Source organism: Nuphar pumila, chromosome 14 (assembly GCF_984573655.1).
Source record: "Nuphar pumila chromosome 14, dmNupPumi1.hap1.1, whole genome shotgun sequence".
NCBI lineage: Eukaryota > Viridiplantae > Streptophyta > Magnoliopsida > Nymphaeales > Nymphaeaceae > Nuphar > Nuphar pumila.
The window spans coordinates 66,241,016-66,263,279 of record NC_143262.1 but is presented as its reverse complement, the minus strand read 5'-3'; the positions used below and the strand labels follow the sequence as shown (position 1 = coordinate 66,263,279).

The 22,264-nt window shown below is 35.8% G+C and overlaps 1 protein-coding gene across 2 annotated transcripts in view; it reads right to left on the bottom strand.

Annotated features, from left to right (window-relative positions):
- The window catches only part of RAD5 (DNA/RNA helicase protein), a 116,202-nt gene that overhangs the window by 62,974 nt on the left and 30,964 nt on the right, over positions 1–22,264 (bottom strand). For both annotated transcript variants that reach the window (XR_016427560.1, XM_089986635.1), the window contains exons 15-16: positions 18,856–19,134; positions 18,531–18,731 (exon numbers count right to left, since the gene is read on the bottom strand). Coding sequence is in view for 1 of the 2 variants with exons in the window: in XM_089986635.1 (XP_089842761.1) it covers positions 18,531–18,731; positions 18,856–19,134 (480 nt within the window). In the remaining variant the exon portion in view is untranslated. The remainder of the gene's footprint in view (positions 1–18,530; positions 18,732–18,855; positions 19,135–22,264) is intronic.

Sequence of the window (22,264 nt, the reverse complement as noted above, 5' to 3'; positions counted from 1 at the left end):
TCCCTATTTTTCGAAAATCCAGGCGTATATTTTCCTTCTTTTGATATCTCTTTTATTTCTTCATCATAAATTTCAGAAACCCTGGAAATTCTTTTTAAAATTCTTGTTAGATTTTCAAAACTCCAGGTGTATTTTCTTTTCTTCTTTTTATTTATTCAATTTCTCCGATCCTGCCTGCAATTTTTCAAATATTCAAATCTTACCATCTATTTTTCAAATTTTTCTTATTCATGTATGTCTTCAAAATTTTCATTTTCTCACATAAAATCTCTTTTGTTAAGAGATATCTTTTTTTTCAAATTGTCAACCTAATTCTTAGATGTCTCATTCATCATCTCTCTTTCTCCCAAAAATTCTTCAGTCTAAACCATCCCTTTATTCTGCAGAAAACATTGGAATTTCATCATGGTTCAGACAAGGACGGAAAAGGAAAGTGTTCAGCAGCACAGTGACAGTGAGGCAGAGGAAATGAATTCCCCCAGATTATCCAGGAGACATTGCCAAGAAGTGGAAGATGTTGATCCAGTCATATACAGTTTGTTTCAGAAGATGATGGCAAAGATGATATCTGAATATGCTGGGGAAGATTCAAAAAAAATATCCTCCCAAAGCAAAATCAGGGGCAAGCCCGTCAGGATCAGCAAGAAGAAAGTTCAACATGACGGCGCTTCTGAAAGCACAGAGTCAGCAGAAGAAGACTCAGAGGAAGAGCAGTCTGCATTTTTCCAAAAACCCCTGTATCGGCCCAAGAAAATCATTGAGGAGCCTGAGTCAGTGAACAAAACTAAGTTTCAGATCCTGGTAGAAGACTTGATTTAGCTGTAATTGAAAGAGATGACTCGCGTGGTCAAGGCTCAGGACAAAGACAATAGAATCTACACCTGCGAAGATTTCTACGATGGCCTAGAAGGGGATGACAACCTGGAAGACCTTCCCCGAAAGTTCATTAAACTTGATGGAACCGGCAATCTCAAGGCTCATTTGGTCATGTTCTTCGCAGAATGCAACTGTTTAAAAAGGACAACAGGGCTTTATTCTTATGCTTTCCGTGCAGTCTAGAGGGAATAGCAGCAAAGTGGCATGCGAAGCATATCAATCCGATTGAGTTGCGAGACTTTGACAAGGTTGTCAACTTGTTCATCGAGCGGTTTCTTTTCAACACCGAGGCTTCGTCAACCCTCAACCATCTTTACAATCTGAAACAGAATAACAATGAAAAGGTCAAAGATTTCATTCATAGGTGGAGATCCACCTGCAACAAGATGAGGGATCCGATATCAGAAGGGCATGCATTGTCAATGATCCTGAATAATTTCTCCCAACCTCTGAAGGGTCTGATCTCGACTTCTCCGGTGCGATCCTTTATCGAATTGATAGAACAAGCCGAATGGCTCGAAATGGGGATAGAGAATGGAGTGTATGAGAGTCTCACACTCTCAAACAGCAACCCAGATGCCAAGAAGAAGTCATACTTCACCTTCTCTGCAAATACCACCGGCAACAACAATGGCAAAAGCAAAAGGGGTGGCAGAAAAAACCACACTAGCGGATCAGGAAACCTAAATTCCGGCAAAGATGACCACACAGGTCAAAATGACAAAATGGACAAAAGGAATGACAATCCTCCCTCAAGCATCCAACTAGAATTGAAACCACAAGGAAGACCAAAGCATGATGGTTGGGGATACGACCGCGAGTTTACTCCCTTAGAACAGCCGCTCGAACAAATTCTAGAATACATGATGGCTAAGGGGATGGTTAAACTTCCAAAGACGGTTGATCCTCCTGTGACCATGGGAAGATTTAAAGATCAGTTTTGTAAATTCCATCGGACAATGGGTCATGACACCGAACACTGTTTTGTCTTCAAAAATATTGTCCAAGACTGCAATGATAAGAATCTTCTGGTGGAAGACAAGGAAGAAGACCAACCAACCATCTTGATCAAGCATTTCCCAAACCACTCAAAAGAATGACAATGCCAAGGTTTTTCTGCTTTCTTCCTTTATGTCAGTCATCCTATGGAGGCAAGTCAGCCCTAGTCTTTTGTGACCTTTAGTCAAGTAGTTGTAAATATTCAGTCATTGTTATCAACTTTACTCATCAATGAAATATCAATTTTCTTCATATTTTTTATGTTCAATACCTCTTTCTTTTGCCATACTAGGGCATCTTTTATTGTGGAAATTCTATTTTCATTTCAAAATCCTTTTGCCATCAACTTCTATCAAAAATCTTCTTCCTTCCCATTCAGGATAAGGGATAATCCTGATATCATTCACGAGAGCAATAAGATTACCCATAGAGGTTTATCGAAAATCGTGAAATTTTGAAAAATTTTGCAAAATCTCCACCATGATCACCAAGAGCTTTTTAAAGCAACTATTTTTTTCAAAATCATGAGTTCAATATTTTTGCCTCTTTTTCAAGATCAGTCCCTGGGTTGAGTCTTTTTCCGAAACTGGTTTCGAACCAATCATTTTGAATCAACCCTCGTGTTGATCATTCTTCAAAATTAACCCTCGTGTTGATCATCCTTCAAAATCAACCCACGTGTTGATCATTCTTCAAAATCAACCCTCGTGTTGATCATTCTTCGAAATCAATCCTCGTGTTGATCATTCTTCAAAATCAACACTCGTGTTGATCATTTTTTTTAAAATCAACCCTTGTGTTGATCATTTTTCAGAATCAACCTTCGTGTTGATTATTCTTCAGAATCAACTTTCGTGTTGATCATTCTTCAAAATCAACCCTCGTGTTGATCATTTTCAAAATCAACCCCCGTGTTGATCATCCTTCAAAATCAACCCTCGTGTTGATCATTTCGAAATCAACCCTCGCATTGATCATTCTTCGAAATCAACCCTCGTGTTGATCATTTTTTCAAAATCAACCCTCGTGTTGATCATTCTCCAGAATCAACCCTCGTGTTGATCATTCTTCAAAATCAACACTCGTGTTGATCATTTTTTTTTAAATCAACCCTCGTGTTGATCATTTTTCAGAATCAACCTTCGTGTTGATCATTCTTCAGAATCAACTTTCGTGTTGATTATTCTTCAAAATCAACCCTCATGTTGATCATTCTTCAAAATCAACCCTCGTGTTGATCATTCTTCAAAATCAACCCTCGTGTTGATTATTTTTCAAAAGCAACCCTCGTGTTAATCATTTTTCAAAACCAACCCTCGCGTTGATCTTCTTTGTCCAAAACTGGTTTTCGAACCAGTCTTTTCAAATCAACCCTCGTGTTGATCATTTTCAAAATCACTCTTATGTTGATCATCCTTTCAAAATCAATCATTGGGTTGATCCTCTCCTCAAGAATGAACTTTTACTAGTTTTTCAAACTGAACATTCTCATCTTACTTCAAAGATCCATATACAGGCAGGATCAAGCAAAATCTTTTCGTCAACAATTCTTCATCAATTTCCAATAATTCCCATCAATGTCCTTTTCATTCTCCTTCAGATTAAGGGATAAACCTGAGCTCCCCATTCAGGATAAGGGGATAATCCTGAAAGCAAGTCACATACAGTTAACTATGATGGTCTATTAAATTAAGAATTCTTCATCAAAAATCTTTATTGCAAGTTAAATAATCCAGTCCTCGAACTGGTCATTCTCAAAACTCTCGATCCTAAATCAAACCATCTTCTGAATCCAGTCCTCGCACTAGCAATTTTCAAAATTCAACCTTCTGGTTAAAGTTTTATTTGAGGATCCGAGTTCCGACTCGGACTTCTTTTTTTTTCAACCTTTGGGTTACTCTAGTCTCCTTTCCAAACTGAGTTCTGACTCAGACTCCTCTCTTTTTCAAAATCCAACTTTCATGTTGGTCTATTTTTCTCTTAAATATCCGAGTTCCGACTCGGACTGTTCTTCTTTTTTTTAAATTCAACTTTCAGGTTGGTCTATTTCTCTTTTAGATATCTGAGTTTCGACTCGGACTCTTCTCTTTTTCAAAATCCAACTTTCAAGTTGGTCTATTTTTCTTTTAAATATCCGAGTTCCGACTCGGCCTATTCTTCGTTCCAAAATCCAACTTTCAGGTTGGTCTATTTTCTTTTAGATATCTGAGTTCTGACTCGGACTCTTCTCTTTTCAAAACCCAACTTTCAAGTTGGTCTATTTTCTTTTGAATACCAGCGTTCCGACTCGGATTTCCTTCTTTTCAAAACCCAACTTTCAAGTTGGTCTATTTTCTTTTGAATACCCAAGTTCCGATTCGGATTTCCTTCTTTTCAAAACCCAACTTTCAGGTTGATCTATTTTCTTTTAGATATCCGAGTTTTGACTCGAACTCTTCTCTTTTCAAAACCCAACTTTTAAGTTGGTCTATTTTCTTTTGAATACCCGAGTTCTGACTCGGATTTCCTTCTTTTCAAAACCCAACTTTCAAGTTGGTCTATTTTCTTTTAAATATCTGAGTTCCGACTCGGACTTTTCTCTTTTTCAAAATCCAACTTTCAGGTTGGTCTATTTTTCTTTTAGATATCCAAGTTCTGACTCAGACTCTTCTCTTTTTCAAAATCCAACTTCTAAGTTGGTCTATTTTCTTTTAAATATCCGAGTTCCAACTCAGACTTTTCTCTTTTCCAAAACCCAACTTTTGAGTTGGTCCTCCAAAATCCAGTTTTATACTGATCCTTCCCAAAATACAGCTTTTGAGTTGGTCCTGTCAAATCCAGTTTTTATACTGGTCCTTCCAAATCCAATTTTCAAATTGGTCCTTTTAAATCCAATTTTATATTGGTCCTTCTAAATCCAATTTTCGAATTGATCCTTCTAAATCCAGTTTTATATTGGTCCTTCCAAATCCAATTTTTGAATTAGTCCTTCTAAAATCCAGTTTTATACTGGTCCTTTCCAAAATCTAGCTTTCCGGTTGGTCCCTTCCAAATTCAGACTTCAAGTTGACTCTCTTCAAATTTCTTATTTTTTTTCCCTTTCAGGTTAAGGGATAAACCTGAACCTCGTCCTTCGAGGTATTTTCTTCTTTCCCTTTCAGGTTAAGGGATAAACATGAACTTCCCTTTCAAGTTAAGGGATAAACCTGAACCGCGTCCTTCGAGGTATTTCCTTCCTCCCTTTCAAGTTAAGGGATAAACTTGAACCTCGTCCTTCGAGGTATTTCCTTCTCCCCTTTCAGGTTAAGGGATAAACCTGAACCTCATTCTTCGAGGTCTTTCATTCTTCCCATTCAGGATAAGGGATAATCCTGAGACAATTCATAGAAGTAACGCGGTTCTCTATAATGGTTTAATCTCATGCTTAATGCCATTTTTTACAAACAGACCTCTAGGTCGACCAATCTTGTCAAACCTTCGTGTTACAATCTTATCAATGCCAATCATTTTTCGACCTTCGGGTTACAATCTCACCAATGTTAATCACTTTCCAACCTTCGAGTTACAATTTTATCAATTTCAATCAACCTTCGGGTTACAATCTTATCAAATCTCAATCATTCTCAAACCGTCAAATTTAACCTTTCAAATCAAAATTCTGCTTTCGAGCTGGTCGGTCAATCAAATCCTGCTTTCGAGCTGGTCGAACAAACAAAATCTTTCTTTCGAGCTAGTCGAACAAACAAAATCCTGCTTTCGAGCTGGTCGATCAACAAAATCATGCTTTCGAGCTGGTCGATCAACAAAATCATGCTTTCGAGCTGGTCGAACAAACAAAATCCTGCTTTCGAACTAGTCGATCTACAAAATCATGCTTTCAAGTTGATCAAACAAACAAAATCCCGCTTTCGAGTTGGTCGAGCAAACAAAATCCTGCTTTCGAGCTGGTCGGTCAATAAAATCCTGCTTTCGAGCTGGTCGAGCAAACAAAATCCTGCTTTCGAGTTTGTCGATCAAAACAAGTCCTGCTTTCGAGCTGGTCCGTCAAAACAAAATCCTACTTTCGAGCTGGTCGATCAAAATAAATCATGCTTTCGAGTTGGTCCGTCAAAACAAAATCCAGTGTTTTCACTGGTTGGGATTACCAAAATCCAGTTTTTACTTGTAAGGATTTCCAAAATCTCATTTTTGCATTTCAGCTAAAGGTTCCATCAACTTCGATATTAAATAATTGTTTCACAAAGGTTTCTCGAACATTTTCCCAATTTGCAAAAAATATTTGTTGATTCCAATATTTTACCACATAAAAGAATTACCTCGGATTATCTCTAGTATTCTTTCCTAAAAGGTGAAGCTTGCTGCGAAAAAAAGCAAAATTCAAACCTTTTTCCTATTGATCAACCATAAGGATAAGAGAAATATCCTTAGTACGATGAGCGAAAGAAATATTCAATGATGTTGAAAAGACAGAAGCGAATTGATATTGATTATAGCTATGGTGCATTTTAAAAGATGATTCTTCCGGCAAAAATGCAGTAAAAGTATTTTGAGCAATAAGAATTCATTCAATTTTCCAATAAAGCAAGTATATTTGACTATCTGCAAAAGGGATCTCTCAACTATCGTTAAGTTGAAGACTGATATGTGAGTTAGATCCTCGGGGACAAAGAAGATTCAGATCACCTCCAAGATGAAAGAGTGTGACGTATCCTTCCAGGGAAAGTTTGGATCATCGCCAAGTTGAAGGTCGATGTGATAAACCTCCCGACAAGCCCTAAAAGATATTTGATTCATACCATCAAAAAGATTTCAATCAAAAGAGACATCATTATCAATTCTAATTTCTGGAGCCAAGGAAGACCCTGATCATCTCCAAGTTGAAGAAGTGTGTGAAATGTTCTTCTATGCAAAATCAAAGCATCTCCAAGTTGAAGGTTGATGTGATGAAATTCTCGACAAGCCCCAATAAAAGAATTCATTCTATGTCTCAAAAAGTGCAAAAAGTATATCTCAGATATCAAATTGCGAAAATTGCAAAGAATTATCTTTTCTCATGCAAAATTCCTCTTATCGATATCTTTTCACTACTTGCTTTTATGAAATTGAGAATATTTCTTTTCATATCAAAGGAATGGATAGCTTCCTTAAAGAAAATCAACATCATTAAAATTTGAATTTGACTTTTGAATCCGGGGAGTTAACCTCATTTAGAGGAAATACTCTAAGTAAAAGAGGGAATATCTTTTGCACAATACGTGCATATTTCCAAGCATTTGAATCAACTACAATTTCATCTTATTGATAAAAAATTTTGGCTATTCAAAAATGAAATAAATACTAAATGTCTATCTTGATGCAACCTAGCATGGTTTAGGTCTTCAAAAGAGTTGCCTCATTCTAATGAGGTATTTCTTTCAGTCCCATCATGGTTTTCCCCATCTTGACGAGGAATCTATGTTTTTCATATCCATTCAGGTAAGGATTGTACCTGGACCTCATCTCATGAGGTAATTTTCAAAAATGTCCCATCATGATTTTCCCCGGAGGAATCCATATTTTTCTTTCCCATTCAGGTAAGGGTTAAACTTGAACTTCATTTTGAAATATTGTCGTCCCATCCAGGTCAAGGGCTAAACCTGAATCTTTTTCAAAAAAAAAGCTTATTTTGTCTCAACCATGAGACTTTTTCAAAATCTCTATTTTTCACCATTTCAGGATCTTCATCCCAAAGTCCCATCCTGATTTCCTCATTTCCTTTTATCCAATTATTTCATTATCGAGGATTTCGTATTTTTCCAAGTCGTTCAGGATAAGGTGCTAAAACCTGAGAATATATTTCGCAAAGCAATTCTTCCACACCCAACTCAGACTTCCTGACGGGGGCATTTTCTTTTTAAAATTTGGTGTGTTTTCTTTGCTACTAAGCTTGGCTTTTTACCGGCTTAGCAGCAAAGAGGGGCATCTCTGAACACCCCAAATTTTTCAAAATTTTAAAAATTCTCTTTTTGCACCTGGCCCCCTTCTTCTGAATAATTGATTAACTTCTGATCAACTTCTAATCATTTCTCGGATTCATTTGGAGATCCGAAATCCAATTTTATCTTTTGTGCTTGATTCAACCTCAGATCGAGATCGAATATCCAAATCCAATTCTGAGCTAGATTCCACTGTTTTTAAAATTTAAAAATACCAAATCAATTTTCTGAATAGCTCAGACATTTCATCCAGATCCGATATCTATTTTGGATCCACCTTTCTCTTTTCTTCAATTAGAGATCCAAACTCGAATATTTACTCATTTCTCGGATCCAGATCCATTTTTTTGAAACTCAATTTCTGAAATTTAACCATGTATTTTCACAAAATCTTCTTTTGTGAAAACCTCAATTTTTAAAACAAATATCTTACAAAATTTCTTGAAAACCTCATCTGAATCCCATCTTTTAAATCCTGCATATTTCCCTCATACTTTTATGTCTTTTTTTCCTAAAAAAATAAAAGAAAAAATTTCAGAAAAAACAAGCTTTAGCCTTTTGAAAATCTTCATAACTTGGAGCCTTCTTTTGAAAATTTTTAAAACAAGGAGGGACCTGTTTGGAAAAAATCCTAACGGCTCCTCCCTAATAAACAAACATTGCAGAGGCTTCATTTTCATCCGTCTTCACCCCATCATCCTCTCTCGATCGATCCGACTTCACCCCAACATCCTCTCTCGATCGATCCGCTCTTCACCTCTCCCTCTCAATGATCCGTCTTCACCCCACCAAGCCTCTCCATCTCGCAGCATCCTCTCTCCTTCCTCTTCTCTTTCCTCCTTTCTCTGTCCTCTGGTCTTACCCTGTGAAGAAGCTCGGTCCAGTCAGAAGAAGTGTTTTCTCCCTTCTCAATTGGAGCTAACTACGGTAAGAATCATCCACTTTTGTCTTCCTTGTTTCTTTTCTGTGAATTCTCCTTTTGAGCATTTTTCTTCTTGATTTTGTATAGCATCGGTTGACATTTCCCCATTATCTGTCAAAGACAATGATACAGTATCGATATGCTTATGGCAATATCGACCAGTATACTGCAACAATTCTCTTCTTCTAGTTCCTTTTCCTTTCCAGGTTACTTATATTTCAGCATTTTTTTCTCTCTATGATAATTTGCTGCTAAATTTTCATTGCCTATGCACGTTTGATGAATATTCATACTACTGTGCATTAGATTGAAGCATGGGATATAGTATCGATACGCTTATAGCGATATCGATCTGTATATTGCAACATTATATTGGTTTCTCTCTTTTCGTTTTACCTCCATTTGCATATACTGCTTATATTCCAGCATTTTTTTAAGATGCTTTTGATTTTCCCTTGTTACATTTTGATATTTATGGATCATTCGATTTTCTGCATCTGATGATAAAATCTTATGGCCCATTCATTGCGTTATCATCGATTTCGGCATCATCCGCATCCTCTTTTTCATGTTTCATCTGCACTTAGTCCCATCCTTCACAGCATCACATAACACCCCACTTCAATCTTCTCCGCATCATTGCATTTTAGCTTGCAATTGCATCTTACACTCTGCAGTGATGCACTCTCACATTTCATATTTCTACATCAGCATCAAATCCATTGCTGCGTAGCATCTCTATTTCTCATCGTCTTATTAAATCTGCAACTCACATATCATATTGCATCTGTCCATCATATCAGCCTCTGCATCTAAATCATCTACAGCACAGCAACTTTCAATTTTAAATAATGTATCCTGGTTTCGTTTTGTTTTTTTAGAAGCTCCAATGGGGTAAAGTGTCCATCATTCGTAGGATTTAGCTTCCGTATATGCTTACGATTTGATTATGAGCATTTGGAATTTGCTGTTTTATCTCTGAAACGATGGAGTGGTGTTTTGAATCTGCTATAAACTTGATTACCCTGCTTCCAGGTAGTCGAATTAAATAAAAACTAGGGCAAGTAGATGTGAATGTGGACTACAAAACCTGGTTGAACTTACAGATTTGGCTATCCTGTTTGGCCATTGCATTTGTCTGATAACTCCAAAAATTCTGTTACGTCTTATGATGTTCGGAAGACAGTTGGTGAGGCAGCCAATGATCCTTCTGTTTCTCCCAGCATACCACAAAGTTGGCTGGATTTGTTTACTTTTAGTGCTTTGTCCAGACTATATCTGCTATTCAAATAACAGGATGCTAATTCTGCTAAAAAAAATGTATATATATATATATATATGCGTAATTGCTTGTCTTTGCTTTGTGATATGATCAACTGGACATGGATTCTCCTTAGTTACATAAACCCAAAAACTTGCCCCAATGGCGTGAATTTCTAAATGCCACAAACTCCTCTCCAACACTCGAGTTTCTCAGCACCTCTTCACCTGTTAACAATCACCTGCCCCTTTCACCATATGCGCCTTTCTCTTCTGTTGCATCAGTACACAATACACTGATCAGGGGTGATGTAACAGAGGTGAAGAGTTGTGTCTGGTTTACTACAAAATAACCGGTCTGAGCCTCTGCTGGGTTTTTCAAGAATTTTCTGTTGCACCTAACCTGTATATCCCTGTTACTAATCATTAAGCACAGCACATGGTATATTACCTGTGCGTCGTTTTTTACACAGCACTTTTTGTATATTACCTGTATACCACTTTTTGCATTTCACTGATTCACCTATGATTTTCAGTAGTCCATTTGCATAATCCAATTCATTAGTTCATTGCTGTTAGAAAAAGAGCACTGATTTGTTGATTAAAGACCTTGATTCGCAGTGTAAGACCAACTTACTGACTGATATTAAAATTTACTGTTTAAAGTGCTGAAGTCCATCTTTCGGATATTACTGAACTTAGCTAATTGAGATACATCGGGTAAGGCTACTGAAATTGTTTTGATAATTCTGTTGGCAACCTCAAATAGTGCTGCTGAGATCGATTTATGTGAAAGTTGATTCATCTGTATCAATTTATTCATGCATAGCATAATCATCTTACTGTGTTACGTTGCTACATTGTCTTGTTATATATCATTTGGTTATGCTACTGTGTACTGCATAGGCACGTTTTCTGCATGTTTACACTTTACCTGTACTATCCCCTACATCGTCCCATGTCAAGCCTCACTGATCTACCCACTGTATGCACACTACCCTTCACTTTATCTCCAGTGTATTCACTGCCCAGCACTTACTGTATTTTACATTTCACTGTTCAAAATCCTTATGCTTTTTGTTCATACTAATACCTACACTTCCCTTCTTCACATCTACAGTATACCTCACCGTATCCATCATATTAACTTCATTGAATGTGTATTCCCTGCGTGTGCACCTCCACTAAGTGCATTCTACTGTTTGCATGTATACTACATGCCCCTGCACTATAAACACTGAGCATATCTTCATTTCCTCACTCCACTGTGTACACCATCCACCTCCCACACTTGCACCCACATCATTACAGCACATTACCAATAGCCATTCTCTGAAATCTCCTCTCAAAAATCAGTTTGCAGTGGGTGGTTTGCCGTGTGCAATCAATCCACTGAAAGCCAATTTGCTGCTAGCTAGCTCATTATCACATTTGTATGTATAGTGTCACTACTGTGAGTTTCTTAAACAAAAAAAAATGTAGCGATGGATTAGGCTTTTCAAATGCGCAGGCATTTAATCAAGTCGGATTAGTGCTGGGGTTAGTAGTTTACAACAACCTTGTGAACATCTTCTGTATACATAGGATGAGCATGTTGGGGCTGAAAGATACAAACTCACAGTTTGCTCAAAAGTTCATCATGGCATTTCACCACAGCAACTCACATTGGTTTGCTCAAGACAGGACTTCATTACAGTGATTTATTACAGCATCTTCCATTGTCTTACGGTCTTGTATGCATCGTATATCACACTTTATAATGTTGCTTTGCTGCGCCATCAATTCCTAGTTTCTTTGACTCACCTTCCGCATCTCACTCCATTCACCTCACGTACACTTGTCTATTATGTATGCATTCACACCACCTTTGCATGCTATTACAAAGCACCCATATCACTATCATTTCCTGCATAATAGCCACCTGTATATCAATATCATCTCTTGTATATTGGATTGACACATGTTTGGTAAATTCAACTTGCTGTTGTAGCTCCAGTCTAGGCACATCGATGTTACCATTTGCACTTCCTATGTTGCATACATACATACATTTTTAGTCTAGCATTCCATATACATTTTCTATTCCATTTTATCATATTATATGGATTTCTTCATTAAGCATATACATTGTCTTAGGCAAATTCATGTGCATTCCCCATTTAGCATAAACATCACCCCTATAGCTAAATGCATATGCATTTCTCATGTATATTTTCTCATTTAGCCCAGAAACCATTGACATATACATCCTCATATACACCCTCTTAGGCATTTTCTCATAAGCATATGCAGTCCACTTGGGCATTGCATATGCATTTTCTCATTAGCTTATGCATTGCATTTAGGCATTGCATAAGTATTTCTTCATGAACATATGCATTGCACTTAGGCATTGCATATGCATTTTTTCATCAATATATGCATTGCATTTAGGCATTGCATATACATTTATCATTTAGCATAGGCATTGCACTTAGGCAAATGCATATGCATTCCATTCATGCATTAGGCATTACATCTTCATTAATATATGCATTCCTATTATAGTTTAGGCATAATCATATGCATATTAGTTTTAACATGACATTTTCGATTTCTTTTCTATATTTGCATTTCCTTGCCTTGTGTTATCTTATATTTACAAGAGACGCTTAGAAGATGTTGATTTCCTTTCTAAGATTAGGAATTTTGATATTTCAATTTAAGACTGTAATAATTTGATATTAATGAGAATTTCTACTTTTCAATTTAGAATAGAATGTATGAGCATATAGCTCTCATAATTGCTTGTGACATCTCATTTCATTTTTTATTTTTATTTCAAAAATTTACAATGGTGAAACACGAATGACACGTGTACCTTTCTAATAAGAGGTAAATAATTCACATTTATGGCCATAGTTAAAATGTGAACAATACTTAGAATTTTTATCTTTGATGGAATAACATTTGATTTTCACCATATTTTCCTAAATATTCTTTTCTTCCTCTATCAGAATTTAAGATATAAATTAACTTGAGATATATTTGTGGTCATAGTCATGGATATATTAAAAGTTAATTTTATTTTAAATCCTATAAAGGCACAAAAATTTATTTTATTTTTTATTAAAAATTTAAATACAGATTACATTATAATATGTTTGTGACCATAGTCATGAATGTATTATAATTTAATCTTATTTCAATTCTATTAAAGAATAAAATTCGCTTTTAAACTCTAATCTTTACATAAATTTCAAAGCATTCATCATTTAGGATAGAATTGCATTTGTTCTCAAATTACTTCAAGTCATCTTCGAAATTCCAAGTGATTTTGAAATAAATCTTTACAAACATAGTTTTCATTTCTAAATTCAAAATCATTTTTTAACTCTTATTTACAAATTCAAATTCATCGTTTATTCTCAATTCCATCTTATTTCAAATTCGAACTTTCAATTCTTATTTCTGAATTTTACCTTTCTGAATTTCACATTTTAACTTCAAATTTCATTCAAATTCTTTATTTCCATTTCAAATTTTCGAATTCTATTTCAAACCCTGAGTTTTAATTCAATTATAAATCACAACAAACAACAACAACAACTACGCTTTCATCCCAAAACAATTGGGGTCAGCGATATGAACCAAAAAAGAAATTCATTTTGGGTTTTCCACATGAATCCTTTTCCTCCAATCATTTCTATCCAACGCCATGTCCTCGGTGAGGTTCAAAGCATTCATATCCTTTCCTATCATCTCCATCCAAGTCTTCCTAGGCCTACCCCGACCTCTTTTAACTAATATATTTTCCCATTTCTCCAACCTTCTAACTGGAGCATCATTAGGCCTTCGCCGAATATGTCCAAACCACCGTAAACGATTCTCTCGCATCTTATTTTCAATGGGTGCAACACCTACCTTCTTACGTATCTCTTCGTTCCGAATCTTATCTTTTATTGTATTTCCACACATCCATCTAAGCATCCGCATCTCATCTACACTCATTTTTTGAATATGATGTCTCTTGGCAGCCCAACATTCCGTACCATATAGTAAAGCGGGTCTAATAGTCGTCCTATAAAACTTTCCCTTCAACCGCAATGGCATTCTACGATCGCACAGCACTCCAGTTGCACTTTTCCAATTCATCCACCCAACCTTTATCCTATGATTTACATCCCCATCAATTTCTCCATACTTTTGAATGATGGATCCCAAATATTTGAAATAATCATTCATCGGTATTTCTTACTCACCGAGCTTCACTACACTCCCATCACTACTTCGTTGCTTACTAAACCGACATTCCATATATTCCGTCTTACTCTTACTCAACTTAAAACCTCTAGCTTCCAATGTCTGTCTCCATAATTCTAACTTAGCATTAACCCCAGCTCTAGACTCATCAATCAAAACAATATCATCAGCAAACAACATACACCACGGTACATTTTCTTGAATTGATCTCGTAAGCTCATCCATCACTATCGCAAATAGGAAAGGGCTTAAAGCAGATCCTTGATGTAACCCAACCGTTATCGGAAAATTGGTTGTCACCCCTCCACAAGTGCGGACATTGGTTACTACTTTGAAATTCAATTAATTCAATTATAAATCGAAGTTTTGAAATTCACTTTGAGATTCCAAATCAAATTTTGAGATTTACTTTGAAATTCTAAATCAATTTCCAAATTCCATTTCATTTTCGAATTCCAACTCCTAAATTCAATTTTAAATTCCAAATTCAAAGCCGGATTTCAATTAGATTTCAATTCCAAATCTCAAAATTCAAAATTTTCAATTTCAAGATTCTATCTCATTTTCAAAATTCTAATTTATCAATTAAACTCCAAATCCAGACTCTATTTTTCAAATTTCACTCTTTTCCAAATTTCATTTTCGATTTCAAATCCTCCTTCAATTCAAATTTTGATCTATTTCAATCATTGATCTCAGTTTCAAATTTCCTTTTCAAAACTCAAATTCATTTCAGATTCAAGTTTGGATTTAAAATCTCAAATCTTCCAAATCAAGTTCAATTTTTGAACCACTTCTTCAAGTACCGACGAACCGCGTACCGACGAAAGAATCCCATCTCTCCATTTTTCCCGCAAATTTTCAAAACGGAGGCGTGTAATTTTTCAAAATCTTTTTCAAATAAAGGTCAAGCAAGACCTTGCAAAAGAGTTTCCTTCTTTTTTCTCCTCTCTTCTTTCTTTCTTTTTTCCCCTTCAAAAAGGGAAGAAGGCTGAAAAGGAAAAGAAGAAGGAAAGAGGACAAAGAAAAAAAAATTGCAACGATCACAGCCCCCTCCTTCCCCCTCCCTGCTCCTTTCTATCTGATAGGCAGGGCTAGGCCCAGCCTGACAGCCGAGCCCACCCCGATCAACTTTCTTCTCCGCCGGCAGGCGGATCCCGCCCGCCCTCCTCTTTCGGACAGGCAGGGGTGAGGCCCCTGTTGTCTCTATCTTCCCGGCAAGGGTCTTCGCCCCCTGCCCCTGTTTTTTTCAACAAGGCAGACAGCGGGCGAGGGCGCTGCCCCGCCCCTTCTTTTTCTCTTTGATTGTTAATATACTAACATGTGCACTTTTCGCAGCTTGCACAACAAAGCCCTCTCGTGCCCCGCAACCCGAGATCACCTTTACCTACGCTCGTAGGCACACGCAACCTCGCAACTCCCCAAGGTAGGGGAAAGTTTGTGCAAAAGACGATAAAGGACTAAAATAACACAATATGGACTAAAATCTAAAAATAGAAAAGGACCCGGTTTCACTATCTTTGTCCTTTTACTTTCTTGTCTTTACATTTTGTATCGCCGCCACGCTTTTACGTGCACAGGCTCCTTTTTGCATTTAAATTTCTGTCTTTACTTTTCCTGCATTTAAATTATTGCCTTTATATTCCTGTCGTTACTTTCCTGTTTTTACGCTTTCTGTTACCGTTGCGCTTGATGTGCATAGGCTTTGTTGTCGCACTTCTGCTTTATGTTGTTTTTTCGTTCTTTGTTGCCGCACGCAATATGTGATCGTGCCCTTGTGGCTTCTTCCGCGTATTGCCTCGTAGGGCACACATGAGCACCTACCTACTTCGCTTTTTTCAGGAAAGATGCGAAGTTGGGTATAGGTGCTTTAGTCTTGAGAAGAAGGTTCTCGTGCGGGACTTCGGCTTGTGAAAGATGTTCAACCTCAAAAATATTGTGCAATTTATTACTGATAATGCAACCAATTATAGGACAACAAATAAAGAATTGACGAAAAAATTTGGATCATTCTTTTGAACCATGTGCGCTACCTATTGTATAAACCTCATGTTTGAGGACATCGGGAACATGGATGAGATAAAATAGACAATTAAATGCTACCAAGAAATTACTAGATTTATTTACAATCATGCATGAGTTTTGAGCCTAACGAGAACGCACACTGGTGGTGCTGAATTGATTCGTCAGTTACTAAATTTGCTATGGTTTTTCTGACAGTGCAAAGTCTAGTAAAGAATAGAGTTGCACTAAAAAAAATGTTTTCATTAGATGAATGGAATGCATATCCCCATGAACAACAAAGAAAGCCTAGAAAATTTGTAGATATTATATTCAGAAGTGAATTTTGGGATTCATGGATGAAGTTGAGAATAAGTGCACCTTTAGTGAAGGTTCTTCGATTAGTTGATAGCGAAGACAGATCAGCCATGGGTTATCTCTATGAGGCCATTAGAGATAATTTAAAAGAGAAGAAAAAATTGTACATACAATCTCTTCATACTGCAACATATTATTTAAATCTTGCATTTAGATACTCCCCTACGTTTAAAATGGACATGGAAGTCAACACGAGACTTTTGGATTACATCGAAAGGTTGAACCCTTATTATAGCATTCAAGATCAAATTCATCAGGAAATGAAAACTTATAATAATGCATTGTATGATATTGGGAGACCCGTAGTAGTGTGAAACTATGCCACGATGCGTCCAAATAATTTATTATCTATTTCAATTTTAATTTCATATTGTTATTTAGTTATGATGTCTTGTATGATTGTACTTGTTATTGTCGTATTGATTTCTCACTTTCTTTCTTTTTTAACACATGTGGTGGGTCAGGTTTGGAAGTGATGTTTCAAAATTGAGAGCTTTTGCCATTCATATTCTTAGCCAAACATATAATGCAAGTGGATGCGAGAGAAACTGAGGTGTCTTTGAGCAAATTCATAAAAAAAGAAAAAATATATTAGAGCATAAAAGGCTCAATGACCTCGTCTACGTTCGCTACAACTTACGACTGAGGAGATGTACATAAAATTCTAAAGTTTATTTATCATTTTCATGTGTTTATTTAAAGTTTTTTTTATATATTCAAAACCCAACTAATTTTTTTTCATGTTATCTTATTAGGGAAATCAAAATGTTATCATCAAAGAGGCATAAAGAGCAATTTGATCCCATCAGTTTGAAACATTTTGATGAATCGGATGCATGGGTTTAAGAAAAAGCAAAGACTCTTTTGAATGAAGAGAACATTCAGTGGATTAACGTGGAAGGAGCACAGGAGGTAGATGATGAAGACCCCACGTATCTTGAAAACGATGTGGATGTCAAAATATGAGGAGAAGAAGAAAAAGAAAAGGATAATGATGATGAAGATGATTATGATCATTGATGTTTTAAAAAAACTAGGTTATTTAACACTTAATTGTTTATAAACTTGGTTTTTTTATGTAATATGAAAGTATGAGTCTTGTGGCATGTTCTTAATTGCAAGATATTTAATATTTTGCATTGTTCTTGTGAGATATGCACACAATATTATCTATGATTCTATATTAGTTGATGTTTGATGATGTCGTATGAGGCTTATAGAGACATAAATGCTTCATATGTGATTTTAAGGTTGTATTTTGTGCAGTTCATCATTGTTTCATGTGATATGATTTTTTTTAGAACTTTTGCTAATTTTTTCTGATTTTTTTGGATTTTTTGAAAAAAAATTTATTAAAGAATTTATGATATTTTATGATACGATACAGTGTTACTTTGGGCCCGACCGATACGGGTAACGATACGATACTTACAACCATGATCCCAACCACTAGTTGGGCTGCTCACTTTTGCTTATAAATAGGGGTCTTCCCTAGAATGTAACTTATGCTTTTCTAAGTATTCCTAATACAATTCTTATTTATTTTTATTGTGTTTTTGCTCCTATTTGTGAGTGCAGTGTGTTAGCCCTTAGTGGCTTGTTGTATTTGGCCCATTAGTGGCTCTTGTATTTGTGGTTGTCCACTCTCAGTAGCTCTTTAGTGGCATTGTATTTGTGCACTAGTGGATTCATTTCATATTGACTAAGAATACCAAAACAATGGGATACCAATACTGGCAACGCAGAATAATGCATGTAAAAAGATCAACTGAGTTTGTGGATAAAATGAAAGGACTCTAATAATTCATTATGGGAAAATAACAGCCATTTCAACTTTATTAACAAATATAACAATAAGGTGAAAATAGCAATGCAGGAAATGAGTAGGCATATGTAACCTAGAAAAAGCAATCTGCAGAAGATCAAGGAATGCAGTCCATTGGCTGAAAACAATGCTTTTAGATCCCAAGGTATGAAGTCTTTCCAATTCATCCAGAAGAACAGAAACTTTTGAAGATTCTATCCAGTTCTTCTCGACATCAATGCGAAATCTATTCTCTGTGGGAGCAGTAATGAGATCTTGCCTATTTATGTTTTTCCTGCAGTCAAATGAAAAGCATAGAGAAAATCTGATTGGTCAGACCATAGTAAAGGCAGTAAGAAAACAAAGACCCTGTGTTAACCAAATTAGAGAAACAAAACCAAACATAGATTCAAACATACCTACAAACAGGACAGAGCCCAGACATCGCATTTCGCCAACTTGCCAAGAGACATTCTCGACACATATGGTGAGCACAAGGTGTTAGCACCGCATCTTCAAAAGCCTCAAGGCAAATTGGGCATTCTCCTTGTTCACCTTTACGTAGCTCTTCTATCACTTCCTGGACATATGCTCTTGAAGGTGCAGAACTAGATTCACCATCCAGAGCACCATGGCTACCTTTCATGAAGCGTCGTGCTAGCTTATTCAAGTCAGAGAAATCTTGTGTATCACCACGACTGCAAATATGAGTGGTCAACCTTCAAATAATATTTAGAAACAAAAAGTGTGAAGAAAACCAAGAATCTTTATTTCTCTTTTGACAGTGAATAGCTAAGCTTAATTCTAACCAATGAGGCAGATTGCACGGAGGCACATCTACAGTAGCACATAAGGAGACCAAAAAATCATTTTTCCACATAGTGAAGTCGATGCCCAGATAAAAACTGTAATATCTCGCATTTTTTCCAAGAATTTTAAAACGCAAAAATATAATTTTTAAATTATATATTATATTTAAATTGATAAAAAATATAGAAAAATGATTAAAATATAGGTGACATCAGCAAAGTCTGGGCGATGGCCAAGAGCCCACTGACAAGACCTAAACGAGCTAAGTATAATTTGAGAAATTTTCAGTTTTTAACCTTTAAATTTGAGCAAAATTTGGAAGTAAAATTTAGGTATGACCACCATTAGATCCGCCTCGAAATGTAGATCGCGTTGGCGACCTGTTTTCTGAAATCGGACTATGGTTGGCCCGAAAAATGCATTTTTCAAAAATGATTGGCCTCTATTTTGGAACTTTTTCTAGATTGGATCGAACTGGATCCGCTCCATTTGATCTAAGTTAGTATGGATCTGAATCCAGTCTAAGATCCATATTGACTAGAATCTGGTCTAGGTTGAATTCATGTGGATTCGGATCTTGGATCCAAATCTGGATCTAAAATCCATCCATGACAATTTTAAAACTGAATTGAATTTAAAGTTTTAAAAATAACTTCTAAATTAAAGTAAGGATGAAGCAGAGTTCTACCTGGGGTAGAACTCTACCCCATAGAGCCTTCTAGAGGGGGGTGTCACCCTTCTAGAATATTCTTTAGAATATTAATTAAAAATAAAAATAACAAAAATTAAAAGGATTATCTAGATGGATAAGAGTAGAGTTTTATACATAGTAGACTCCACTCTTTAGAGGTCTCTAGAGGGGACGTCACACCCTCTCTAGAAATATTAGATAACTTAAAAAAATAATATAAAAAGAAAGCCTAAGAGCCTCTCTCTAGAACTCAAGTTCTAGAGAGAGAAAGAGAGGTAAAAAGAGAGTGATAGAGAGAGAAAAAGAGCGAGAAACAAAAATCGTGTAGGGGAGGAAAAAAAAGAGAGAAAAGAAATGAAACAAAGAAACAAAAGAAGAAAAATAAGAGAAAAAGAAAAATATTTTCATACATCCATCAATTTTTTTTCTGAGTTCTTCACACTTCGACTCAAGGTACGGGTTTCCCTCTCAATTCGCATAGAAAGGAACATGAATAAAAATTGATTTGGGCATAATTTTATAGGGAAAAGGGGGATTTGAAATTTAAAAATATTATAAATATATATATTGCTGATTCGACACACACACACACACACACACACACACACACACACACACACATATATATATATATATATATATATATATATATATATATATATATATATATTACATGGATGCCGATTTCTTGAGATTGAGGAATATGTGTTTGTATTTCCAGATTTGGTGAATCCCTCTTGCTCACGCATATTGAGTATTAAGTTTTGTTGAGTTATCACGCTCACGTAAAATCTACATATATATGTATATATTCCAGCTTGTCGAGTTTGACAAGCATGCATCTGAATATTTGTTTTGATCCAGATCCTGTCAAGTTATATGTTCATGCATCTGAATATATTTCTTTGATTCAGATTTACATATCCATGCAAACTATATATATATATATATATATATATATATATATATATATATATATATATATATATATATATATATATATATATATATATATATATATATTCCAGCTCTATCTACTTATTTGATCATGCTTTTGAAAGATATATGTGTGTTTTTTAATTTGTCGAGTACTTGCTCATGTTTTGAAAATATACATTTGCTTTTTGTGTTGTCCAATACATGATCATGCATTGAAATATATTAACATGACTAAGATCATGTACATGGATCAACCAACAGGCTGGTTCATGTGTGTTTTGGTATAGTCTACCCATGTACATGATTCTATTCATGTACATGGATCAGCCAGCAGGGTGCTGGATGGTACATGTATAATTTTGGTCTGGCCGACCCATGTACAAGATTTTAATCATGTACATGAATCAGCAAGCATATTATACATGTTACATGTTCATTTATTGGTTTGATCGACCCATGTACATGATTTTGATCATGTACATGGATCAGCAAGCATGTTATATATATATATATATATGCTACAGCATACCCGGTTTGGGTCGAATCTGGCCCAAACCGCGGATGCGATTCTCGTGGACAGCTTCATATATATATATATATATATATATATATATATATATATATATGTGGTGTGTGTGTGTGTGCGCTTAAATCACAATCAAAACATGATGTTTGGTATGACAATGCATTTAAAACTAAAATATGTATACATAGCCATGAATCCATTGATTTGTTAATAACCCAAACTTAGGGGAACCAAATCAGATTTTTGGGATTCTTTCAAAAACATCACATAAATCCGATTTAGGTTCTTTTTCCCTATTCGAATAAAAAAAAAGAACCCATACCGTGTTTGGAGTTCGAAAAGGAGACCGGAAAACGTATGAAGGCCGGAAAACTCCTCCTCCTCTTTTCCTTCTTCCTTTCTCTCTTTTCCTCTTTCTTTCTCTCTTTCTTTTCATTCATTCTTTCTTTCTTTCTTCTTCTTTTTTTTTTGAGTTAAAATAGAGGCATCTAGGGGGTGATGGCCCCCACCTTTTCCAGCTCTTTTAAAGAGAGCTGGAGATTGGACTTCCCATATGGGAGTCCATCTCCAACTCTTCATTCCAATTTCTTAAAACTCCTTCCGTTGACTTTTCAACTCTTTCCTAATTTCTTAGAATTCTATTTTTGCTTACTTACCTTCTTTTTATTCTTGCCTCATGGCAATTGTGGACTCTTCTAGAGGCCTACCATTAGGTAAGTTCTGAAATTTGGAATTAACTATTATTTAATATTAATTTAATTAATTATCCAGAACCTTTTAGAGGGTGCCTTATCCCTCTAGGAGTCTTTTTCAACTTTAAATAACTTCAATTCAAACTTGTATATTGAATTTAAAGTTGTAT